The sequence below is a fragment of the Astatotilapia calliptera genome, chromosome 17 (assembly GCF_964374335.1).
Source record: "Astatotilapia calliptera chromosome 17, fAstCal68.1, whole genome shotgun sequence".
Lineage (NCBI taxonomy): Eukaryota > Metazoa > Chordata > Actinopteri > Cichliformes > Cichlidae > Astatotilapia > Astatotilapia calliptera.
In genome coordinates this window covers 37,611,282-37,637,391 of record NC_137438.1, presented here as the reverse complement: position 1 = coordinate 37,637,391, position 26,110 = coordinate 37,611,282, and the positions used below count along the sequence as shown (strand labels likewise).

The 26,110-nt window shown below is 42.1% G+C and overlaps 2 protein-coding genes across 2 annotated transcripts; one reads left to right on the top strand and one right to left on the bottom strand.

Moving 5' to 3' along the window:
- The first annotated feature begins 463 nt into the window (after window positions 1–463).
- LOC113009776 (FYVE, RhoGEF and PH domain-containing protein 4-like) lies at window positions 464–10,930 on the top strand. Its single transcript, XM_026148307.2, has 16 exons — window positions 464–732; window positions 3,244–3,384; window positions 3,512–4,076; window positions 4,201–4,678; window positions 4,886–5,031; window positions 5,262–5,418; window positions 5,499–5,637; window positions 5,821–5,879; window positions 7,026–7,169; window positions 8,236–8,408; window positions 8,528–8,558; window positions 8,665–8,748; window positions 8,889–9,014; window positions 9,107–9,250; window positions 9,349–9,489; window positions 10,458–10,930. Exons 1-16 carry the CDS (start codon window positions 612–614, stop codon window positions 10,755–10,757), a joined length of 2,949 nt encoding a protein of 982 aa, XP_026004092.2. The 5' UTR covers window positions 464–611; the 3' UTR covers window positions 10,758–10,930.
- LOC113009777 (DENN domain-containing protein 11-like) lies at window positions 10,853–26,007 on the bottom strand. Its single transcript, XM_026148308.2, has 9 exons — window positions 25,304–26,007; window positions 20,739–20,838; window positions 20,368–20,526; window positions 15,447–15,603; window positions 15,217–15,355; window positions 14,775–14,906; window positions 14,483–14,633; window positions 13,778–13,846; window positions 10,853–13,499 (listed from the first exon to the last, which is right to left on the bottom strand). Exons 1-9 carry the CDS (start codon window positions 25,689–25,691, stop codon window positions 13,304–13,306), a joined length of 1,491 nt encoding a protein of 496 aa, XP_026004093.1. The 5' UTR covers window positions 25,692–26,007; the 3' UTR covers window positions 10,853–13,303.
- Window positions 26,008–26,110: the final 103 nt, after the last annotated feature.

Below are 26,110 nucleotides of genomic sequence, written 5' to 3'. Positions count from 1 at the left end.
CTTACTGCCACTTTATCCCCCTGTCTTCGCCTCAGGACTCATTGTAAAAAACATTTTTTGTGTGTGTTTAAGGCAGCGTGTCAATAAACAGCTTCAAATAAAAATGGCTTATGTTTACTTCCAGGCTCTGGGGAGGCCAGTCCAGGTCGATTAAAACATGATTGTACTTTTTTTGCAGTTTTTGCATTAATAATTCCATAAATTTTGACAACACCCCCAATAGCACTGGGTGAAATGCAGCCCTCATCTATCGATCCATCTATAGATATATATAGATGACCAACCATATATATAGATGGCCAATGACCAAAGCAATATTGCTTTGGTCATTGGCTGCTTGCTCAGTCATTTCAGTTCCGCGGTTCCATCCACAGTGGTGAAAGTGATTGCGCTCTCTGATTGGTCTGCGTCCTCCTCCAGTGGACTTCAATTAGAGGCGGGGATTTATCAGCAGCTGTACGTGACGTTAGTGACGCTGATTAAACAGGTGAAGCAGGATCTTGTATTTGCTGGTATTTCGCGTTTGCTCTCCGATTGATTAAGAGCTCGTGGACTTCAGTGAAGCGTCTGCTTCAGTGGGCAGAATTTGAAAGCAGGGCTGCTCTGTCACCATGTTTGACCTGAAGAAGAGGAATAGTTTGACTCTGAGGGACAGCCGTGGGACGGAGGAGTTCAGACGAGTGGCGGTCAGACGGAAAGTCCAAGGTCCTGTGGGTGACTGTCAAACCTCAGGTGAGATACTTTGCGCTTTGGAAGGCTTTGTGATGTTATTGGCTTCTAGACTGCATCAACTTTGGGTGTTAATTAAAAATAAATAAACAGATGAGAGTTTAGCTTTTGTGTTGATGTTTATCCTTTCAAGGGGCAAATGTAAACTGCAGTGAAAGCTGGTAGATATAAGCTAATATTCACAATAAAACTCATATTACACTCATACTCATAACCAGTACTTATTGTATTCTGTATTATCCCGTTTCTATGTGTAGTTGCCAGTTTTACAAATTTATAAGCTAATACTAGTGAACTCTAAATTATCAGTCCAGCAGTAGAGACTGCATGCTATAAAGTTTATAATGTTTAGCCTCCGGAGGCCATTGTTTGTGGTGCTGTAATTGTGCATATAATATTTATACTTTAAAGGGCTTTCTAATATTTTGTCTGCAAGTCGAAACGCTTAAGAGCAAAGAAAATGCATTGAAAATAAAAAGGCACAGCTAACACTGGCAGTTTTGGCTCTGTATGAGGGTGACCAGGGCAGCAGGGTAAGGGCATTGACCCTCCTTGTTATGCACGGATTACATCAGTTAATACTATTTTGGTTGCTTTGTAAATCCAGTCCCTTTGGATTGTTCTCTCTGTGTGTATTTGAAATTTTTTTTAGCCACATTTGGCACCGTAGCTTGTTGGATTACTGATGTGAAATCTCTTCCCCCTGATTCAGCCTGGACTTTGGCAGTTTGTGCTTTGAGACCACCATTTGTCAGTTCCACTCAAAAGCGTCCACACAAAGTCTTACTGTTCCCTCACTGAGGCAGAATTATGTGCTTAGAAGTATGTTGGTGTCAATGGTACTGTCGCATGCAAGAGTGGCATCCATATTCTGAATGCAAATTATTCTTTAGGTTACCACTCTATGCAAAAAGCTGTGTTTTAGAACACAGCTTTTTGCATAGAGTAGTTTTTATTGCATGTTCAGAAATGGGAAGAAAAGGCAAAGATTTCCTTAAGATAACTTAAAACATTGCCTTTACTGTATGATGCAATTATGCTCAGCGCCATGCCCTCTGCACGGCAGAATAACCCACTCTGGCTCCATCTAAAGGTAAGAAAACCTAACAGTAGCTTTCAGCTGGTAGAGGAAAAAATAACAAATTTCCCAAATTAGTTGTTGATTGTTATTAAGAATTGTATTGTTGAATGATCTACCTACGTGCCCTTTAAAAACCTCATAGACACAGTTTCACTTTATGATAGTTTATTTAAAAAAAAAAAAAAGTCAGTGTGTTTCTTTGCAGTTCCTCTCAGATTCATGTTGTCTTGTAAACGCTGATGTAACTAATAAAACTGGCAAAGGTTAGACTCTGTGATGAAATACCCAGAAGTAAGAAGAGGAAGTATTACATAGAGAATGTCGGCTTTAGCCCCTCCACGTGACCAATCAATCCACCACACTTCAGCAAGGCGTTAGTTGGAAAGCTTTACACTCTCTAACAAGTAGCTAATATTACTGCGTAGGTTTGGCTATAATGTGCAGGTAAGGAAACGATAAGTTACACAATTACAAGTAGTTGTTGTTGGGTAAGGATGTCAGTCAATACAGTTAGAGGTCAGATTTCAATGAAGCCATAAATACTGTGTGTGGTTTGTTTTGTTTGTTTTACTGGGACTTTTTTTTTTGGGGGGGGGGGGGGGGGGGGGGTAGTTAAACTGGTCGTAACTATTACGACCAGTTTAACTAACAATGAAAAATGCTTGTGGAGGATTTGGAAAGTAAAAGAATCCTTACTGTGTGTGCATGCATGAAAAGGGAGCTTTATTCAGTCACTGCAGAGAATTCAGGTACTTGACTTTTTAATATTAACAAGATTATTAATAACAATATCATTGTGGGAAAATCACCACCTGATAGAAAGCATGAAATGGACTAGCACACTTTTTTTAAATTTATTATTATTTTTTTAAATAAAACCTTTAAGTACGTTAGTTAAGAATTGGAGGGGGCAGCTAACGTTTTCAGAAAATGAAAAAAAATATTTTACTTAGAAATAAAAACAACTTTTCTTGATTTATAAAACTTAAAAAAAAAAAGCTAAGAATATTTGAATGACACTTGCACTCTTCTTCATAAATCAATAAAAATTTTAGCAGCTGAAGAAGAAATGCTTTAAAATAACCAGGAAAAATGTCCAGTGAACATGCATAAAAACATTTAACGAGATTAAAAAAACAAAATCAGAGCTTTTAATAATGCAACTATAGTAGAAATTTTGGTAAAGGAAAATGACCTTGAATCATCCTCTTCAGTTTAGAGATGTCTTATGTTGTTCCCCGAAAGCAAAAAGGAGGATCTGTGAGGCAGATTCCTGGTCGTTGGCTGTAGCTGATACTAGTGAAAAGTTTAAATTGTGGCTCAATGATTTTACAATGTTTAAATGTTTAGTTTTCTGAATGTGTAACCAACTGACTACAATAACTACAACATGCAGAAAGCATGTGTGGTTTAATAACAGTGTTTGTTTTCAGATGTGAGCAGTGGTGTGAGTGGTTCATACAACGGTGGCCATGCTCATGGCAGAGTTTCTGGACCAGAACTGATCGCAAAAATTGCTACAGAAAAAGATGATGAGAAAAGCCCAACGAAGAGATCACCTTTTAAACCCCAAGGTAAGTTTAAAATCCTGCAAACTGCATACACAACTTGCAATGTTGTTGCCTCACATGGCAAATTTGTTACTGTAGCTGTTCATTGTTCTGCAAAGATGCTCAGCAACCACAATGTCTGTCTTTGCAGTGCCTCCTCAACCAGATCACCTCCAGAGCCCTCCGAGGGTAGGACAAGATCAAGCCTGCAGTCTCACTCCAGGAAAAGTGCCACCCCAGCAAAATAATGGAACAGAGGAGAACCAGAATAGATGCAATGGCGTTTCTATTTCCTGTGTAAGCCCACAGAATTGTTTAGACTCTCCAAGTAAAGAAGGGGGACGTTATTTTCTGAATGGGGTTTTGGATCCACACATCAACCCTGCCAGACATCCTCAGGGGATTCTGAATCTTACAAGCAGGCCACTATCAGGATCTCCAAGCCCAGGCAAAAGAGGCATTCAGAGCTGTAGCCCTCTGAGAGAAGAAGGCCACAGCCCCGGTAAGCTGTCCCCAAGAAACTATAGACCTCTCACGGGAAAACTACGTGCTTCGAGCCCTGTTCAAGGGAAGATGGGAAGCTACAGCCCTGCCAAGAGTTCTAAATCCTTGCTAGGACTGCACAGAATCTCAAGCGAGAAAATAGAAAGACGGGAGAAGAGAGCAGGAAAGTCTCTGAGTGTGCCTGACCTGATTGTGTATTTGGATGAGAGCAGGTAGTTGTTCAGTTTGTGATATGTTCTTGTAGTGCGTGTTGCATAGCAAGTGTAAAAGTCTTTTTTTTTCTTTTTTTTTAATTGATTACATTTATTTATTTATTTATATTTTTTTCCCCTCTAGGATTCCCTCAGATAAAGCTGAGCGCTCTCCACTCAAACTGCTGCACTCACCCAATTTTAATATACCTGCCATCACCGTCAAAGCATCAGCTAAGCATAGACGCAGTCTTACCACAAATGAAGAGCATCTGTTACACAGCGGCATAGAGCATTTCCCAGGACAAATGAATGGCATTGTGCAGGAGAACAAACAGCCAGCAGCAAATGGGATGAGGCAAAATGACAAAATGGAAGAAGGCAAGATACCTACAGGGTATGGCTCCAAGTTTTGCTGCCAGTGGACAGTGGCAACCACAGAAGATGAGAAGATTCACAATGAGAGAGCTGAACAAAATGAGGAGGAGAAACAGAAGCAAGAAGAGAGGGAAGGAGATGAGGCGAACAATAAAGAGAGCACAGAGCAGAAGCTGTTTAACATCGCTACTGAACTCCTGCAAACAGAGAAGGCCTATGTGACCCGCCTCCACCTGCTAGACCAGGTGAGTGTTTATGCTGTTGGCACGTCTAAAAGACAAATATGTGCACAATGCTTAAACGGAGAGTTATTGAAATGAAACTTAAACTGTTTAATCCTGTAGAATAATCATGTTATCACTGCTGTTCATAAGTGACGTTTACTTGCTGTGTAGAAGATTAATATCTGTGAAACTAAATGTGATGTTGCATTTCGCTGCCTCCCACCTCAGGTTTTCTGTTCACGCCTAACAGAAGAAGCAGGTCGAGGCTCATTTCCTCCCGAGGTGATAAGAAATATCTTTGCGAACATTTCCTCAATCTACTCTTTCCACAGCCAGTTTCTGCTGCCTGACCTGGAGAACTGCATCACACACTGGTGAGTCTTTCAGAGAGTTGGTACACTTCATAAACTTGCAACCCAAATACAAACTGCCTTATTGTTATTATTGCTATTTATACAGTTAACCTGAGAAGCTCATAACCTTCATATTATCATAAAGCTAAATGCTTTTGCACTCTTGTCCAAATTATTGTTTCATTTTAAAGCCAATGTGAACCAACATGTAATGGCTCCCTACATTTGCCCTCTCATCTGCTTAAATGTAGGTGTAAGAGCCCAGGCCTGGGTAAGGTTCTGCTACAGCACGCACCCTTCCTGAGGATGTACGCTGACTACGTCAGAAACTTCGACCATGCAGTGGAGCTGGTGAGGACCTGGACCGAACGCTCCTCTGCTTTCAGAAACATCATCCAGGACATACAGGTAAGAAATATTCTGCACGGTATACATCATCGCAAATTCATATTCCTCTCTCATCACAAGGTTTTGTATGTCTGTTTTAGAGTCAGGGGATCTGTGGCAAACTCACCCTGCAGCACCACATGTTGGAGCCAATCCAGAGGGTTCCACGTTATGAGATGCTGCTGAAGGATTACCTGAAGAAACTGCCTGAAGATGACCCGGATTATGAGATTACACAGAGCAAGTTGTCTGTGTATTTATACCATTGACCTGTTCATTTTGTTATTGATGGTCTTGTCACACCATTAGTAATGGATGCTTATGTTGAATTTTTGTGTTGCCTTATTAATTACTATACATTCATCATCACTGTCCCCCATTTTTCTGCCTACTGTGTGTAATGCCTCCTGTCTCCTCCAACAGAGTCCTTGCAGACCATTTCCATGGCAGCCACACACTCTAACAGTGCCATCCAAAAAGCCGTATGTAACATTACTGATACTGTTTAGCAATATTGTAAGGTTTTCCAGAGGTGTGGACTTGAGTCACATGACTTGGACTCGAGTCATTAATTTTATGACTTTAGACTTGACTTGAAAAAATGTTCTAAGACTTGTGACTTGACTTGGACTTTTACACCAATGACCTGGGACTTGAATTGGACTTGAACCGGTTTACTTGAAAAGACTTGATATTTCACCCCAAATATAAAATTTTACACGCATATTATATAGAAAGTGTGCACCATTAGTTCACTTCATTTATTCAAACCACACTCCATACATATGTGTGCGTGAGCTGTAGCACAGCCAATCAAATTAACCAGATTTTTAAAAAAAACTAAAAAAAAAAAAAACTTCAAAAATGCTGCAAGGAGTTATTTTTTTCAGGTACATAAACTATGAAGTAGTGAACAAAAAACCAAAATGCAATATGCAAAACATGCAAGAAGAGAATCACAGACAGATGGAACAACTTCCAACTTTCTCCGACAGTTGAAGTTGCATAAAGAACGGTAGGTGGTGGTGCTTTTGCTACGATGAGATGGCTGACTTCATCTAACTAGCAAATGTTGTCCAGGCTCCCTTGGTGATACGTGTGGGGTTTGTTTTTTGTTTTTTTGTTGTTTTTTTTTTAAAATGTGTATGATATTTTTGTCATGCGATTTTAAAGCTGGTCCTACAAGCGCATCCAAGAATAACATGCAGCTTATCTCAGAACTGTCGGTGAAAATTATTCTAGGAGCTAGGTTTAATTGAGCTGCATTTTATAGAGGTGCAATTTCACAATTTGTGTATATTTTCTAAGTTCACTATTTCGTCATGTGTTGAGAAAAACAAAGATTTAAAAATTACATGGTCTAATATTTACTTTTCTTTTTTATATTTTATTTATTTATTTTTTTAAAAAGACTCGAAAGGACTTGAAATTCAAAGTTTCAGACTTGTGACTTTACTCGGACTTTTACACCAGTGACTTGAGACTCGACTCTGACTTGCCTGACATTACTTGAGACTTGAGGATAAAGACTTGAGACTTGCAAAACAATGACTTGGTCCCACCTCTAAGGTTTCCTGATATTGTCTTGAACTGTTCCAGTATTTTATCTGTGAACATTTCCTTAACAGGAGGGTCTGAAGCGACTCTTGGAGATCTATGAGATGGTTGGAGAGGAGGAAGTCGTGAATCCAACCAACGAGTTTCTCAGGGAAGGTCGTCTGCTCAAGCTTGCTGCCAGGAACACATCAGCCATGGAGAGACACCTGTTCCTGGTTGGTGTATATAGAAACACATGCACACCCTATCTGTGACTGATTTTTCTCTTACCTCTGTCGTAAAGTTAGTAATATAAGTGGCTTAATCCCAAAAAGTTGATTCTGTTCATCTGGACGTTTTCGGTGGGAGAAACGTTTCGTCACTCATCCAAGTGACGTCTTCAGTCTCAGCTGACTGCAGGTTTCAATCTTATAAACAGTACAGTAATGACTGAAACCAGCCCAGTGAAGGAACAATGGGCTGGGAGGTCAGTTCCTTCTTCATGATTATGAAAATTCTCATGAACACTGATCAATGGCCATGAGTACCATTCAGAGTTGGGGAATGGCTGCACCCTTAGATCCCTCCCCAATTCAGAGATGGGCTTTCCATTTTCACTTGAATGGCCTTCTTGACTCTCACTTAAACCAGCATTCCTCCCTGTCCAGGATGTGTACATCCTCATCATTGAAAGAGCGTCCACTGGCCTGTAGGTGTGAATAGTCTGAAGAGTCCTGGCCTGGTGAGAAGGCCCTGAGTAAATGTGGTTATCCTAGTTGGACATTTGTCAAAGCTGAGCGAGCACCTAAAGAAAGCTCCAGCCGATCGAGGAGAAAAGGACAACTGCTCCATAAGCTAAAACTTAGTTATCCCTCCACCCCAAGGAATCAGTCCTCCAACACAAACAGAATAACATAGTGTACGCTGTTAAGTGCAGGAGGATTGCCAGGATTTCTACATCAGGGAAACCAAACAATCTCTGGCTAAGCAGACGGCACAGAAGAGCCACCTCGTCAGGCCAGGACTCTGCAGTCTATTCACACCTACAGTGGACACTCTTTCAATGATGAGGATGTTCACATCCTGGACACTCATCACTTGGATGAGTGCCGAAACATTTCTCCCATTGAAAATGTTACATCCAGATGAACAGAATGAACGTTTTGGGATTTCCTTACCTGGATGATTGAGCTTGCATGAAGACATAACTTGCTTAAATGGATATCTTTGTTTCACTCCAGCTGTCATCAGTCTAACACTAGTTCATTGCATAACTGATTGCTTGGTAACTTTTATCTACAGTTTAACAACTTCCTGCTGTGCTGCTCTCCAAAGTTCAGCCTGGTCGGTCAGCGTTTCACTGTGCGCTGCAGGATCGGGATGGATGGGATGCAGGTGCAGCAAACCACCAATGAGGATCATCCATACACCTTCCAAATATCTGGAAGGGAAAGGATCCTTGAGCTGCAGGCCAGGTGGATGTCATGATTGAAGCACATCAGTTCTTCTTGTTTATGTTTTTAACTATTTACTTAGATTGTTTTGAACAGTTACACTTATTAATTGTAAATGCATTCAATTTTGGTTTTCCAAGCTCCAAGCAAGATCGGGATGAATGGATAAAGGTATAATCAGATTTTATTTATTAAATTCTATTTTCTAGACATTAAACGATACATTGATTAGGAAAAAATGAGTTTTCTCATCTTCTAAAGCAAGTTTTGTCCCCAGGTGATTCGTGAAGCCATTGATGTGTTTCAGAAGAAAAATGATACCTTCAGACTGGCTTCTAGGGAGCTTACTGTAGCAGAACCAGTAAGTTGTATCAATTCTAGGAATATGGAGTAAAGGAGGATTTTCTTTCCTCAATGTTTATTCATCCATTCTCCTCAGCTTATTTAATTCAAGGTTGCTGGGGGGCTGGAGACTGTTTTAAAACAAAATGTGTTCCACAGACAGAGGAGCTTGGCAAACGAGCCCCTCGCTGGATCAGAGACAATGAGGTGATCCTGTGTATGTCCTGCATGGAGCCTTTTAACGCCCTTACCAGAAGAAGACATCACTGCCGTGCCTGTGGTTTTGTGGGTGACATGATAAACTGCAGCTTTGTATCACACAAAACTGAACTTTATCTGAGAACAGCTCACACATGATGATTTCTCTGTTTCTACAGGTGGTGTGTTGGAAGTGTTCAGACTACAAAGTGGCTTTAGAGTATGACGGTTACAAGCTGAACAAAGTGTGTAAAGCTTGTTACGCCATCCTGACTGGCCCGAGAGGGGAGGGCTTGGATGGAAAAAAGAGAAGAATGCTGGATGTGAGCCTTGTCGTTTCAACTATTTAAACTTTATGGGTTGTTTTAGATCAAAAAGGCCACCTAACAAATTTTGATCATTGGTTTTTGTTTTTCCACAGTCCAAAGCATCTCCAGGGCCTACTGACAGTGTAATGAGTGGTTTCCTGCAGTATGGGGACAACCCCCAGACCTGGCAGCGAGTGTGGTCCGTGCTCACCAGGGCTGAGCCTCCGGTTCTTTACCTGTACTCCGTTCCACAGGTAAAGTGCTCTGAAAAAGTCAGGAATAATAATAATGTTGAAGGGATTTTGCTTTTACGTATAAGGGTAAAACTGTGTTTCTTTGGGACACCAGGATATTATGTTGCAACACAGCAAATACTTTATACAGTCAAATGAAGACAGACTTGAAATGCAGCTGGGACTGTAAAGATGGTATGGTACAAGCAGTGTTTGCCCCTCAGCTGTAAAAGACTGATGGGGTGTTGCGGTCACCCTGCCGGGCAGGTGGGCAACACGGACACAAAGTTTGCGAAAGTGATAACTCGAGAATGAAGTGATGTAGGACTTTTAAATTGATACCATAGGTGCATCTACTTGGGCATGGGTGAGGATCTCCAGGCCTTCAGGGCCAGTGTTCTGCAGGTTTTAGATTTTACCCTGGGTCAACACATCTGAATCAAATGATTAGTTCATCACCAGGCCTCTGGAGAACTTCAAGACATGTTGAGGAGGTAATTTGGCCATTTAAATCAGCTGTGTTGGATCAAGGACACATATAAAACCTGCAGGACACCGGCCCTCGAGGCCTGGAGTTCCCCCGCCCCTGCACTAGGGGGTTGAGGGGTATGACTGGCCACCACCAGTGTTTGGATAATTGGTCAAACACTCCTTACTGTACAACAGAACCCTTTGATGACAAACGTCCTTCGTGTCTGACTGGAGTCTTCTGTTATTATTAAACCAGTGAAGGCAAAGAGAGCCTACCTATGCCAAACATGCTTTTAAATACATCCCTCCACAAGTCATTTGGTCTCCTGGTGCACATGGTTTTCTTTCTGTTCTTAACGAATGTACTGCTGGTTGGTGTGCTGCCCCTCCCACAGGTGAAGGATGGTGTCATGTTATAAAAGGGTTCAGCCTCCAGTCTTTTATTGCAGCCCTGCTATGGGTCTTGTCATTTAAAACAAACCCTTTTTGAATCATTGTTTGTGTCCCTACATTTCCAGGATTTAAAGCCCCTCTTCACTATACCTCTACTGGGCTGCAGCGTAGAGGCTTTCCCCCAGGCGTTTCAGGGTCAGTCCTGCTTCTGTCTGACCCAGTCCAAAACCAGCCACACTTTCACCTGCGATTCTCGGGACATCAAACGCAGCTGGCTGAGTGCTCTGAAAGTTGCTGTGACAGGATGGCGTACAGCATGCTCACTGGCTGTTTGTGACAACAGCAGAGGAATCAGGTCTGGCATTAATGGGAGTCTCAGTGGTGAGAACTTTGTAGTCAGTGGCAACAAGGAACATCGCTCTTGAATGTTTGTAGTGTGTCACGTATGCAACAGCAGAACAAATGTCCATTGTTGTAAAATGAAAGTTCATGAATACAAAGGTTACAGTACTCTGAAAACTGTCTTTAAAAGTGTTGTGCACTTTATTTCAGAAATGGTTTACAGTAAAATAAATAAAGTGAAGGCGTTTTAACGTGAGTGAGACTATCCCTTCAACTACGACTGCATTTGCTTTAGCTCTGTACAAGTGCTAAGGTGCCAAGTGGAGAGAGAAAATGTGCTCAAGGTTATTTTCTTACAGCAGACAGTAGAACACACGATTGCAAAGAGTTCCAGTGACACACAGAGGCTCTGCGGGATCACGATCGCCTTATAAAACACATTCAGCTGATCCCATTTCTTCACATATTATTACAGTAAGTGGATATTTACACTCAACAGTTTACAGCTAAGCAACAAAAACACGAAAAGAACTGGAAAAGGAATGTTTACATCCTGTCATGTCTGCAGCACATAGAAACCAAAAGCACCAGGTTCATTTACTGTACAGTGTGTTTCAGTCACTGAGATGATGAATACAAATGTTCCTGTCTGACTGCATGTCCATGAAGCGGTCATGTGATGACAATAAAGAAACTTCCTCACACATTGGCTGTAGTGTTTGATGGCAGTTGTACCTGACTTGTGGAAACGTGCAGGCTAAACCTGAAAACATCCCACAAGAAGGAAAGCAGATTTGAAGCTCCATTAGGATAGTTTTTCACTTTTACATGAACAATTGTGACAGGAAAAGCTTTACTTTTGATAAAATTGCCACCAGAGCTCTGATGTCCTTTATACATGTTGGTTGTGCAGTAGAACCTCACATTTAAGCCAGCTTTTATCTACGATCAACAGTTGTTTTAACCAAAAACTGATCAATCCAGTGTGCAGCTTACAAAACAGCTCTACAAACTTTGCTGCTAGCTGGTGCCGTGGTCCTATCTGCTAAAAGAGCTAACTCGTGCTATTTTAGCAGTGAGCTTTTGAAGACAAAGGAACTCTTAAAAAAACCAAAAAAAAAAAAAACCTGAACAAACAAATGTATAATTATAAAAAATGCATTAGTGTTTTAAATAAAGTGAACCTATATTCTCATTTCCAGCTAAATGGTTCAGCTCTAGGACTAGGATGTACTTGAAGGATCCTTGCTCAACTTATAAGGGGCCTTGGTGTAGCCCTTGAGTTCATCCTGTGTTTGAAGTTTTAGCTCACTTTCACCTTCTCTTCTGATTGGCTGCCCCTCCGGACAGCAAGTGGGTGGGGCATCTGCTACCATATTAGGAATATCCTCTCTTACTGACATCCTACAGAGCCAGGATCAGTCTAAGACCTGAGCTTTTGTTTAAAGCGATTTTTTTTTTTTTTTTTTGCACGTACACTGACCTCAGTATTTCACAGTATCATCTTCTTTCGGTTGCTCTCTATAGGAGTCGCCACAGCGAATCGTCTGCCTCCATTTCACCCTATCTCTAGCATCCTCTTGTCACAACAACCCTCTGCATCAATCTTCTTTGTCTCCTTCTTTTCCTCCTGCCAGCAAGCTCCATACTCAGCATCTAGAAAAGGAGGCAATAAAAAGCTAAAGCACTCACCCCCTGACTTGCTGGAGGTGAAAATATATAGTGAGTTCATTCTCTTCCTTACTTTCTCTTGACACTGGAGATGGTAAATTAAAATGAAAAATGAAAGAGACTTTGGGTGCCAACAAGCCATTTCAAAACTCCTCTGTGTGCATGGAGACAAATGATCTGTAGTCTTAGCTTTGCCTGGGAGATGTCAATGAAATTACTCAGCAACATCTTCCATTAGCTGCTTTAAATGCCACTTAAACGCTTATGCTTACGGACTTAAGAGGAAGGCAGTTTGACCTGTTAGTGAGGATACAAAAAAGGAGGCCCTGATATCGACAAAGAGGCTTCTTAATTGGATGTTTAAATCCAGCACTTGATACAAGGAGAGCAACAGTGGCCTGAAATTTGGCCCTCCAGACACACATGGACACACGACACAAAGGAAAAATCGATATTTTATACAACAACCCTAACTCTTTTACTTAGATACATTAATTTTCAGTTTGAACAAGTTTGAATAAAAGTTTCCATCTCTCTGTCTTCATCTTCCACTAGATGCCCCAGTTCTGTTTGTTCCAGTTTAGCATCAGTTATATCATCGATCCTGGGTTCGGAGAGGCTTCCTACGGTGTTCAAACGACGCGTTTCTTTCCTCGGCTGAGTTTGAGAAATTCAAACAGTGACTTTATCTCCTCTGTGAAGCTGTGCTGAGTAAAACTAACTACGTTACTTTCGTTTGTACCACAGCAGCTGACTTATTGTTGATCCTGCCAACAGGTTATGAAGGAGCAAAACTACAGCAAACAAAAGAAGCAGGTGGAGATAGAAAACAAAACGAAACAAAAGCTCCAGAGATGTTTCTGGACGCTCAAACTGTCCTGAAGACTCCATGAAGTGCAGCACTCTCAGTTGGCTCGAGGCAAGTCAGCCCACCTTCTAAAACCAGCAGTGGCGACTCTCAGCTGCAGCACAGCTGCTCTGACACCAGCAGGGTGTCGTAGCCGTAGATCTCCAGAAGGTGGAGCAGGAAGAGCCTGTCTCCGTGCGGATCCAGGCCCATGGCCCTCACGCTCTCCTGGGTTACGGTGGGGTCGGGGCTTCCTGCCACCTCGCTCAGCGTCTGGAAAATCCTGTTGTTCTGTTCCAGGAAAAACCTCGGGTAGACCAGGCAGACAAGGCAGACGAGTCAGTCACTGAAATCTGTTCAATCTGTTCTTTTTTCCTCCACTATTCATAACAGTAACTGTGGAGAAATCACAAAATCAGCACAAAACGACCCTCTGTGACACGTAATAGCTACCATGAGGATAATAAAGCAGGCTCACTGCCTGTTCACTGTTCTTTCTCTACAATCTTCATAAGATAGAGCCGTGTCTGCTCCGAGTACTGTAGTTAGTCACTAGACCGATTAAATAAACTGCTCTGTACTCACAGAATAAAGAGATCCTCTTCACTGGACACACAGTCTCCATTCTCCTCCTGGGAGTACAGCAGCATCTGTCTGCACACACACACAATTTACAGAGGTTCTCATAAGACAAAGTCATCCCAGCGTGCACACATGCAGCTGCTAGCAGTAAAACGAAGGCCAGGCTAGCAGCCCTGTGAGGCTGTATGTAGGCTTAACATGCTAACCCCACCAGCCAGCAGGTCCGAACCACCAACATTAGCACGACTAAATGTATAGAGTTAAATCATAACGCTACAGCTGCAAACTGTTTCTCCTGGGTTATCATGTTAACTTTTGCTACATGTAAGTACAGTAGGGGCAGCAGTGGGTCAGTTCTGTGAGCAAAAATGCCGTACGGAGGTCAGAGGTCAGAGGAGAATGTCCAGACTGCTCTGAGCTTACTCAAATACCTGCTGGGCCCAACCAAAGTATGCAGAAGAGCCTCTCTGTGCACACAATTCATTGAACCTTGAAGCAGATCGGCTCCAGCAGCAGAAGACCGCACCGATAGTCACTCCTGTCAGCTTAATGAAGGTATGCCATGAAAAACTAAGGCCGTTCTGAAGCTAAAAGCGTACTAGCAAGATTTACCAAGTGAAGAAGAATATTTGTAAAAAAAAAAAAAACCCAAAACAAAACTCAAACTTTTGAGCCTGTTAATGTTTTAAAAAGCAGACTTTAGCCTACCTCTGCTCGGTGAGCTTACGATACTTTTCCCTGTCGGCTGTGCTGAGGCGGAGCAGCGGCTTCAGGCCGTCTCTGTAGGTCTTTACATTCTGGTTATCTACGTACACGTCGTACAGATCCTTCTTCTCCTCAAAGATCTTCTCAGTGGTGCCTAAACATACAAACATGCAGAATCCCTCAAATTTAAGAACATGCTCAGCTCTCCTGGTTACACATCAGCCCGATGAGTCTGTTTTTTTAGTGAGGCTTTTTGTTTTTAACAAACGTCAACTTATTTTGAGCATCTACTTACACGCGACATAGGAAAGCTCGTTCTCCAGGGCGCTGATATCAGCCACATTAACGTAGAAGAAGGGCCGGAACTCGGGCACGGCCACGCCCACCCCGGGGATAGAGATGTTTGCCAGGCAACAGCAGCAGTACACTGACGGGGTGGAGGGAGAAATTAGAGAAATGATGCACGAGTGTGGGGGAGACCGAGAGGAGCAGAGCAGGTAATGTGCGCGTGATGTGTGGGCTAACAAAAGCTGCTACAGCTGGAAAGGAACTGTTTGTCCTGTGATGTGAAATCCCCACACCGTGACAGCTTAGTAAACAACAAAGATTTAATTGGCTGATTCTGTTTTTTAAGGACTTGATTAACATTTCCGGAAAGAAACATTTTTCACTACCTTGCTGAGGACCAGATGACAAGCAATAACAGGGAAGTCAACCTTCATCCAGATGTTTCTCACCTCTGTAGCAGACCACACCCACGGGTGGAGGAGAGAAGATGAGGATGCGTCGGCGGAGAAGAGCCAGTTTCCACAGTACCATGATCTGCTCCCCGAAGAAGCGGATGAAGTGGGACATGCAGCCGGCCGGGTGGGTGATCTGCTCCAAATGTATCCAAGTGAAGAAATATACATTACTGAAGAACAAATAATCATTTAAGCTGTTTTAGGAATAAAATGGTCCATCCCACCTTCATCTCAGGATGCATGCTGTGGTTGATTGCTGCACTCCAAGCATTGGCTGGTAACGCAGTGACAACAGCGTCTCCACTAGGGGGCAGAAGTGCTCTCTTGTCCTCATAGAAGGCCTCAAGGTGAGAGTAGTGGCCCGGGGACTGAAGCTGGAGCCTAGAGAAAGGTAACAATGGCATCCAAAAAAAAGAAAGAGGTAAAAAAAAACAAAAAAACAGCGGGTTATTAAAAAGAAATGCTCCATATGATCAGTTTAACAGACACCGTCTCAAATCAGTTCACTGCTCTGTGTCTGCACAGATGGTGCTGCTCAGGCCATCAGCTAATTAAGTTAAAACGCAAACACTGTTCATCAGAGCGAGCCGTGATTTCAAAATAAAATGTGGAACACATAACTCTCGCTCATTAGTGCAGCGGTGTTGTTAAACAAATGATCATCTGCAGGGTTTTGTTACACAAATGAATTTCTGTATGGCCCTTAAATCATGCTTTAATGTGGCTCAAATTCCCATCAATATGCGGTGGACTGGACGTCAGTCTGAGGGAAAGAAAATGCTACCAAGAAGTCTCAATAACTAACTTAAAGCTGCCAAATGAAAGCTATTCACATTTTTTTCAGGACTTACTTTCCAAGTAGTATCAACCTTAGTCTAGCACATAAGGATAAATAGAGCCCAACCGGATTTTTGGAAGCCTGATACTGATACCAATATTTGGTGATTTAAAAGTCTGATATCTTGATATTTCAGACAATATCTTTTTCTTTCACACATGAAAGAAATAAAAGCTATCTAAAAAAAACGTGTTATGTTCAGTGATTTATTAAATTGTTTACCCTGCTCAGATCAGCTGATTATTTAATTTGTAGTGTTGTTGGTGGCAGGAACCTCTGTAAAATGAAGTCACTGCAGAAATGCTAAAATCTGTAATCCCTCAACTGGTAACTTTATCGTGCACTCATCTGGTCTGCATCAGCTAGCTGGTGTTATCTGATAACTTAGCACCTGCCTCAGCTGCAGCAGCCAAAATGATAATGCTGACGTTTACCAGGGGTCGTGGGTAAAGTTAGGGCAACTGCATCCATCTTTTATATACAGTCTATGAGTTTCATTGAGTTTTCACTGATAAACTAGATTGGAACAGCAATGTAATATATTCAGTTTTAACATTAATAAACTGCATTAAACTCTTACTCTGTGCTGCCAAAGCTACCATTCTGTCAAAAAAGGGGGAAAGTCACGCTAGCTCATTAATTTTTTTCCCAATATGCAGCTTCCTCCTCATGGATTTGAGCTAAACTTTAAGTTGATCATGTTTCTTAACTCCTGAACCTCAGAAATGATTTAATATTGTCTTTTTTTCAAATTTTATTTCTTCCAAATTAGAAACTAAAATTACCAAATGCTCCTTTTTGGCCTGATAAATCTTTTTTGTTATTGTTGTTGTAAACCTACTGTGGATCCATTTTCTGTGACTCAACTAGTAAAACAGTAGTTTCAGCAATGAATCTTATTAAAGGCCTCAAAGGTTCATCACACAGGGTAAGTACTTATCAAGTAGCTGTTTGTGCTTAATCTCAAATCAAGGTAGAATTCTAGTCGCTCTGGCTCCACTGTCGGGTTTTACTACAAGATAAAGGGTCACATTTATCACCTGTAAATGTTTTTAATGTGTTTTGTGTTGCAGTGGGAGTTGCTTAGAGTTTTCAGGCTGCAGTTACTCTATGCCAAGACACAATTTCATTCATCACACCTTTCTTTTTTTAGCTTTTCCCTGCAAAACTAATGAGTTCCACAAGCTGCGGGTGCAAAGAGAAAACAAATAACAGAACATGTTTAAAAAAGCAGCGAGATCGAGCGAGCGAGGGGGGAAACTCTTCGCAAATTGCTAAATATCTTAATTGCCTTGTGACCAGCAAGAGAGGCCATTATGTAAGAAACAGACGACTACAATGGCAGCCAGCAGATGGGGAATGTGGTGTGAGCTATGTTGGAATTGGTGAGTAAAGAGCATGACCGCTGCATGACTGGAGGCCAGGAGAGGCCAGGGTGTAGGAACTGTGGAAAGAGGAAGAGAGGACTGTCAGGGAAAGCAGGGAGAAAGAGAGTCCGAGAACAGAGGGAGACGTGTTCGAGGAGCTGCTGAGGAGGAAGTGTGGCACGGCTTGGGATGAGGCACTGGAGTAAAAGGGCCTGTGCACACCACTAGTAACAATAAAGGGAAGTGAAGTGTTGTCTGGAGGAATGTGCTTCTTTTCAGAGAAAACAGGAAGCATGGAAAGTGCGAGCTGTTGCTGTAAGCAAGCCGGTGTCTTCTGTTGCATGTAGAGCTCTCACTTATTTGTATAGAAGAGATCGAGCGATTCTGAGCGGTGGAAGTAAAACGGCGCCGCCGGCTCCTCCACGTTGTCCTTAACCCCAAACTGCTCCCTGTGCAGCTGCTCGACAGCAAACACACCAGTCTGCACCAGGTGTGTCTGTGTGCTAAGGGTGTTCCCACTAGCCAAGTTTGCACACCCACATCAGGCAGAAATTTCTTATGATTACATCTTTTCAGACTTGTTTCAGCACAGAAAGGAAACATGGACACTGAATGCTCACTGTTAAGCTACTGATTTTTTTTTTTGGTGATTAATGAAATAATGATATACAGAAATGATCGTTTAGCCTTTAGTCTCAGTGTCACTGCTCTTCTGCAGCTCCTTACCAAAACTGCACTGTGTGATAACAATGAGAGGTGAACTATAGGCGATAAGACTGTACGGGATACACTGGTGCAGATCACATGACAGAGGATCAACAAGGAAGCCTGGTTCTGTGCCAATTTAGTCTTTGTGCACGTGGACTCAGGGTATCTCTGTTCAGAGCATGTTGCACGGCACTCTGCACAACTGCACAGATTAACAGTGAAGAGAGGTGAAAATTAGCACTTCATTGCTGCCAAGCACAAGATTCCATTCCACATACCAAAAATAGCTGTAGAGACACTGATGTTGTCTCTTTGTAGGACACTTAGTGATAATCTTTTTAAACCGTTTGTTATTCTAGTGAGCAAAACTCACTCAGAATTGGCCAAAATCTGCCATTTTCTTAATGCTACATTTGGTTGTGAATAATCATACTGACCCAGGGTGAGTCTAATCTCTAATAAAGACACAATATAACACTAAACATTTATCGATCAATGAATAACTCATTGCAGTTTGTTCAAAGTGGAAGATTTGCTGAATTTATGACTTCTCACTATCTTATCGATTGATCTCAGCACTGAGAGAAACACTGACTTGAAACATGGACATTTAAACATCTGATCTGAGATCAGGACATACTTATTCTCTGGGAGAAGACATGTGGTCTGATCAAAACCTTCTTCTGATATATTTATCCTTTCATTTATCTGGATTATTAACAAGTGACCAAAAAGAACCTACAGTACTGCGTACTCATTTCTTTATAGTTTTTTTAATAGAACAGCTGGTAATAGGTGCAGGAATTTATTGTAACATCCAATCATAACAGGAAATACTTTATATAATACAAATTCTTGATTTAAAGTTAATATTTGGTATGCCCACCTTTATTCTTTAGCCTGAACTCTCTAAGTTAAGCTTTCTTATCATTTGTTTGATTAGTCATCTGGAATTTGAAAATGTTGACACTGACCTTGAGGACATGACTTTCAGATTCCGTTTGTCTGCTGCATTTAGTTTTTAGCCCTGTCACTTCTTCTCCTATCCTTCACTTATCCAGTTTCCCCAGATTTTTTTAAGGACGCATTGCACACAGTGCCATGATATGCCAAATTTTCAGCTAATGACCCTTTGTGATTGACTTAGTTTGCAAACTTATTTCAAGCTTATCTTTGGCATTTTTGTAGATTCAACAAAAAAAAAAAAGTGAACAAAATATGTGTTATGTGACGTGCTGCTGATAACAAAAGTATCTGAAGATGGGTGTTATGCTTAGACAAAACTCTGGTTATTCTGTTTAGATAGTTGAGTAATTAAAAGTGTCAAGTGGCTTTAAAACATTCCCCTGAAACGGATGGGCACAGGGACTAAAAATGAGTTAAAAAGCAGTGAAACTCCAAAGGAAATGTGTTGAAAGACCTTCAGAAACCCTGCAGAACTATTGTTTAAGCAGACATTAAAAAATTACAAGTCTGGCTATTAGGAAGAAAAAAAACAGAGGGGGGGGGGGGTCAAGACTTTTAATCAACACTGCATTCAGTCACTACAGGTAATTACATGTTGTGTACAAGTAACATTAATTGAGGTGTACCACAGGGTTCTATTTTAGGTCCTTTTAAATTTTCAAACCAGTTTTCTTAGAGTTCAACTTGAACAGTCGACTAAAACGAAGGTCAACTCTTTTTCATTATAAACAAAAAGTCACTCACTCACTGGCCTTAAACCAGTTCAAAATAGGCATCACATCACATAACTCCAATTTCCACTGTCTTTGAAAAAGTTTCCTTTGCATTTTGTGTCCGTTCGGTAGGGGTTTTATATTTCTCTCAACTGTAGCTTGATGTTCATCTTATTTTGTTGCCATTACTGTTTTTGAAGTATTCTCTATTCAAAATATTATGAAAGCTAGAAAAATACATGCACACTCCTACCAAAGAAAGGGGATAGGTGCCGGGCCAAAAACAGATAGGAAAACAGCCCCCCCTCCCCACCCCCTGCTTGCACACTGCAGGGATAATTACATTGTTAATTCATGTGCACTTTGGGTAAACTTCTGTTGCTTTTAAACATGCAATATAAATAAGAGTGACCCACAATTCCCAAAAATATGCTATTTTCTTTACTAAAAAACGAAAAAGTACACTCAGTTGGTTGGTCTAAATGTTTCGTTGATAGAAAGTCATAGATCTTGATGAGCAGAGCTCTCCATTGTACAAGCTCAGTGCTCTTACCTGACCTGGTGCTCCAGGAAGCTCATGTAGCGGTAGAGCAGGGTGTAGGAGGGAGACAGGATCCCAACCGACTTCATCCTGGCCCCCCTCTCCACCGTGCTCTCCACTGCCATGTTGGCAAAGCAGGCGAGGCCAAAGTAGCAGCCCTTACGGAAGTAGCTGTGGAAAGAGGGGAGAGGGACACAGATGAGGCCGTGAGTCATGAAAAAGCAAAGATGCTGCCAGATGGCTGTTCCTTTTTTTTTTTTTTGTCAGGCAACACTTTCCTCGGCTCTGTCCTGCCAGGATGAGGACATGGGGGTGCATCCTAATACTTAAAATTAGCGACTCGGCTGTGTAAGAGTGTAAGAGACACAGATACTGATCCTTACATGAAGTCTGTGCTGACTCGGTGGGAGCCGCTGGCAATGGCTTTGAACTCCACTCCATCCAGGTCCATGTCTTTGGGCAGACACCACTCCAGCATGTTTCCTATCACACCCAAACAGCACAGAGACAATAATAATGATAAAACTTGAATAAATGGATATAGGCTGATACAGGAACAGACAGTGTGTTTTCAGGAGTCCAACTATATTCCCTGGAATTCATTACTTGTTGGTTGACGCAGCTGAGCAAATATGAGCTGACAGGAGCTGAGAAACCGAAGGTGACTCAGCCAGTGTGCCTTTCAATCTCATCATGAGATCTCTGCGTAAGAGTTTCTGCTGAAATATGAGCTGATCAGTGCTTAATATGAAGTTGCTGGTGTCTGTCATCCACGAAGAAAAGATGCTTTACCGACAGCTGGTAGTGACTTCAAGTGTTTAACTTTGACTCTCATGCAGTGCTAGGTGTATGGACCAGATGTTACTCATGGGTCTTGCTAAGAATGGAAAGTCAAAGTAATTTTACAAACATCTGGTTTTGCTTTGATCTATGATCTATGGGTGTGGATGCACAACTAACATCCGGGAGGAATTATCCTAAAATCCAAATTTTGTCTAAACATTCTCACAGCATCCTACAGCATTATTATAGGTGGAATAACAAAATCCCTGTACACTGAGCCTGGGTGTGCCTGAGGTTTGTTCCTGTTAAAAGGGAGTTTTTCCTTCCCACTGTTGCCAAGTGCTTGCTCATAGGGGGTCGTCTGAGTGCCTAAAGCTGCTATAAAGCAGCTTGAGACACCTGTTGCAGTAATTTGATGCTATATGACTAAAATTGAATTATATTGAATTCTGTCTAGGACCTGGTGCACCTTAGGACACTTACACTTTCCAGGAACACATTTGCCCAAATAACACATCCACATACCAGATACAAATACGAGAGAAGTTACTCAGCAATGAAAACCACGAACACTTGCCCACAACGACAATACAGCGATTCTGTGATGCTCAATATATTGCATGATAATCTAAATCAAATTTCATAAGCATATTTGTGATAAACTGCTTTATTTACTAACATGAGCACATATGAGCTCAGGGACTGAACCTTCAAGTACAAACTAATGATGATTTTTTTTTCATGTGTCCATCTGCCTCTGTGTTATTATGTTTCATTTCGATGTAAGGAATGAGTCATAAAACGGCGCTTCATCTCGTATCTGACATCAAATGCTGTGTATCAGAAAACAACCTTGATGAAGAACTCGTGTTATATAACTTCAGTTCAGTGCCTTTTCTAAAAAAACATTATAAAGTATTAAAATTAGATATTTGCAGAGTACCACAAGATCCAGAGGACACATATATTTCTATAACTTAAGGAGGAGAAATATATGTATTTATTCACCATGTTGTTTGTCTGTATACGTGTTATTATTTTCCAATTATAACGGTATATCAGTTCAAGTAATTAGCTCTACTTTGCTGTTCCTCACTGTCTGCCATTTTTCCATTATTAACCTTTTTATCCAGTACAAATTTTTTCACTTCAGTTCCCTTCGCTCTCATTCATCTGATAAGTGCTGCCAATGGGAGTCACGCCGAAGTGAGTCTGCCCACATAGCAAGCAGGTCTGGCCCGGATCTGGTATCAAGCCGGCACTGCTGGCTGACTTCTGGCATGATAAGACGTATGTGGTGGATCAATCTCTGGCTCCTCTAGTCTGCATGTCAAGAGTATGAATGTAGTCAGGAAGAACTCAGTTTAGAGAAAGTGTGTGATTGGGTAAATGTGGCATGTTGTATAGAGCACTTTGAGTAATCAGGGAGACTAGAAGCACTATATAAGAATCAGTCCATTCATTGTGTGAACAGAGTTTTGTCATGTTACTTTTGCACTGTTTTGCATGTTCTGGCACATGTTGTTTTTACATGGCTTGATTAAGGTACACATTAGGCTGACATCTGGGACCAGAGCTGAAACTATTCTGAGCCGGCACAGGGCCAGCAGCAGTGTGTCTACAACTGGCCCGTGGCTGCACACAACTTAGACATGGCCCACATACCACAAAGAATGACGGCCCTTTGGTGACCCAGATCAGGTTTGCCAGAGTAGTCCACATATGGGCCAGCACAGGACCACCAGTTTGTCTGCAACTGGCCTTGTGCTGGCCCATGTGTGGGCCCCATCTGTCAAACCAGATCTGGGCCACCAAAGGGCCGTCATTCTTCGCAGTATGTGGGCCATGTGTAAGCACACTGTGTGGGGCCAGATCCGGGCCATACCAGGTGGTAGGTCAAACCAGCATGGGGAATCCTTTAGTTTCACTGGTGTAGTGTATAGATAGCTGTGTCACAAGAAAATATATATACACATCGATATTCTAACAATGTTACAGTAATGTGCATAGAAGCTTTAAGAAAGAAATCATGGTAAATAATCATAATAACTCCCCCAGTAACTTTGCTTTGTTTGATATGTGATGAATAATGAATAACACTCAAAATATGAGTAATGACAAAAATAAATATATTCACTGTAAGTAACTGTATATGTATGTGTAAATAATTTCATCTTACAAATAATGATTTTGATTATTTCATATAAAAATGTCTGTGAAGGTTCTCAGTCATCCAGGTCATCATAGTCTAAGGAGCTTGCAAAGAAAAGCGTCTGGACTTCTTTAAGTTGTTTGAAGACGTTTCACCTCTCATCCGAGAAGCTTCTTCAGTTCTAAGGTCAAATGGTGGGGAGTCCCAGATTTAAACCTAGTGGGAGAATATCTCCCCACAGAGGGATAAAAGGACCCCCTGATGATCCTCTAATCGCCTGAACCAAGGTGTGAAACTGGGTGTGGGTCCCAATCAGTGGTGCATGCTGTACAGTGCAGCAAGGAATGCCCAGACCTCTACATTGGAGAGACCAAACAGCCACTTCACAAGCGTATGGCACAACACAGAAGAGCCACCTCCACAGGACAAGACTCAGCAGTCCATCTGCATCTTAAGGATAAAGGTCACTCTTTCGAGGATGCCAATGTTCACATTTTGGACAGAGAGGACAGATGGTTTGAAAAAGGAGTGAAAGAAGCCATCTATGTCCAGTGTGAGCGACCATCTTTGAACAGAGACGGTGGTTTACGACACCAATTGTCTGCCATCTATAATCCAGTTTTGAGTTCCCTCCCCAGATGCCTTAACGCCCACTCACATCCAGGGCCATCTGACCTCAGGAATTCGCATGATAAGGTGGGGCCAGGTTTCACAATGAGCTCACCCGAAACCCTGGCTGATTGGGACCCACACCCAGTTTCACACCTTGGCTCAGGCGATTAGAGGATCATCAGGGGGTCCTTTTGTCCCTCTGTGGGGGGATACTCCCACTAGGTTTAAATCTGGGACTCCCCACCATTTGACCTTAGAACTGAAGAAGCTTCTCGGATGAGAGGTGAAACGTCTTCAAGCAACTTAAAGAAGTCCAGACGCTTTTCTTTGCAAGCTCCTTTGACTTCATATAAAAATATTTGCCATTATATTATGTTGTGACAACTCTACCATTATAAGACACTATACTTCTATATTGATGCATCCTTCCTTTATAAACATATCTGGGTGGCGTTCGACTTAGAAGGGCACTGATGTTTCTAAGTGGTGGTTAAAGAAGAATTTGTCCAATGTGCCGCTGCTCGTTTGATCTGGTTTTCTTTTAAAATCCTACAAATGAACATCTTTTGTGTCATCCTGTTTTTATCATACCACAGACTAGACTCCTTAACAGAATGATGTAACTGGAAATTATATTGTGGAGATAAAAATGTATTATCACGTGGTTCCAGCAATAAGCAAGCATGTGGGATCGGGTCATGAGTGGCCTGGAAGTCCACGGTAACACTGATGAGTGGGAACTGGGAACTGATTCAGCTTCAGCTTATCTGGTAGCTTGCTGGTTTCTAATTGAGGTCTTTCAGTGAAGCCCCTGTAACACAGGTACTTATGATTCTTTTCGTCAAATCTAGAAAATAAAACTGCTCATCACACCATGCTCCTGGTCTTCACTCAACCAGACACCGCAAAATCATAAAGTGGCCAGCTCCACCCTGTAGGGAATATCCTGCACTGCATGCCTCCAAAGCATCATCATGAAGCCTTAAATCCAGTGAATCGTAACCTGATCTCCTGCCTCCTAAGTAACTGTTTCATAGTGGGTTCGCCCCTGTCTTTAACATATCTGTCATTAAAAATGTATGGCTCTACTGTGCATAAAGCACCAGCTGATTGATTTTCTACCACAGCACTCTTCCTGACATTTTGTCATGGCTTATTCTGCCACTAGGCTTGCAGAAGATGTCGTGCCTTTAGATAATGTCTCCAAACTACTGTTGCAGGTCAGAAAAAGCCACACCTGTGGTGGACTGCAGACTTGGTCATTCTGAGCGTCAGACACAACAGCTGCATCTGTTTATTCTGACCTGTCTATAAGCTGATCATTGTCCTTCTTTTAAAGCCTGCCTGTATTTGTTTTTATAAGGTTAAATAAATTCCATATAAGTACATTTGATGTCCCACCTGATCTGGTATTGAATGTAACCACAAACACCGACACTATCTGGTCCTTTTCCTCCCATTTCACCATCCTGTCTTCTAGCGACACCTCTCTCGGTCCTGTATCCGAGAGATGCTCCTCCTTGTCGGGTGGCAGCGCTTCGTCTGTACCCGCCAGATCGCTGGAGGTCGCGGGCGGGGCGCTGCAGCCGTCTGCGTTGGAGACAGACCTGCTGGCAATGGGACCCCCTGGTCCGCTGCTCCACCCAAACCCGGGCGCGGAGCATCCTAAGGCACGGCTGTTGGAGGGACTCGACAGTCGTTCCTTCGTCGGAGAAGTACCTCCGGTCTTCTCCGCGGACGGAACCTCTTCCCAGTCTAGCAAAGGGGCTCGGTCCGACCGCTCCACCATCCTGGCGGTCCCGCCTCAGTCTCACCGCGGATTTGTAAATGATGTCTCAGCCGACAGTGACCAGGTCCATTCGTGGATAACTAGAACTCAGAGCAATTTCTTCACAGCGAAGTTACTCCTAATTCATAACGGCTATTCATAACGGCTGCATCTCGTTTTAAATAAACATTACGTATTAGCAGCTTGAAAGCCTAGCTTTAAAATCTTTCCAGTATCTGGTGATCATAAATTTGATGCTGTTCAGAGAGGGCAACTCCTTCGTCTAATGCGAGTTGCGTTCAAAACTCTTCGCAATTTTATTTGTCACATTCCCTTGGCTGAGACTGGCTTCAAAACAGTTAGGAACGCGACTGCTTTTTGTCTTCTTGAATGTAGCCTGCGCTTTAACGTCTTCTTTTCGCGTGCCGCACTTTCGATCA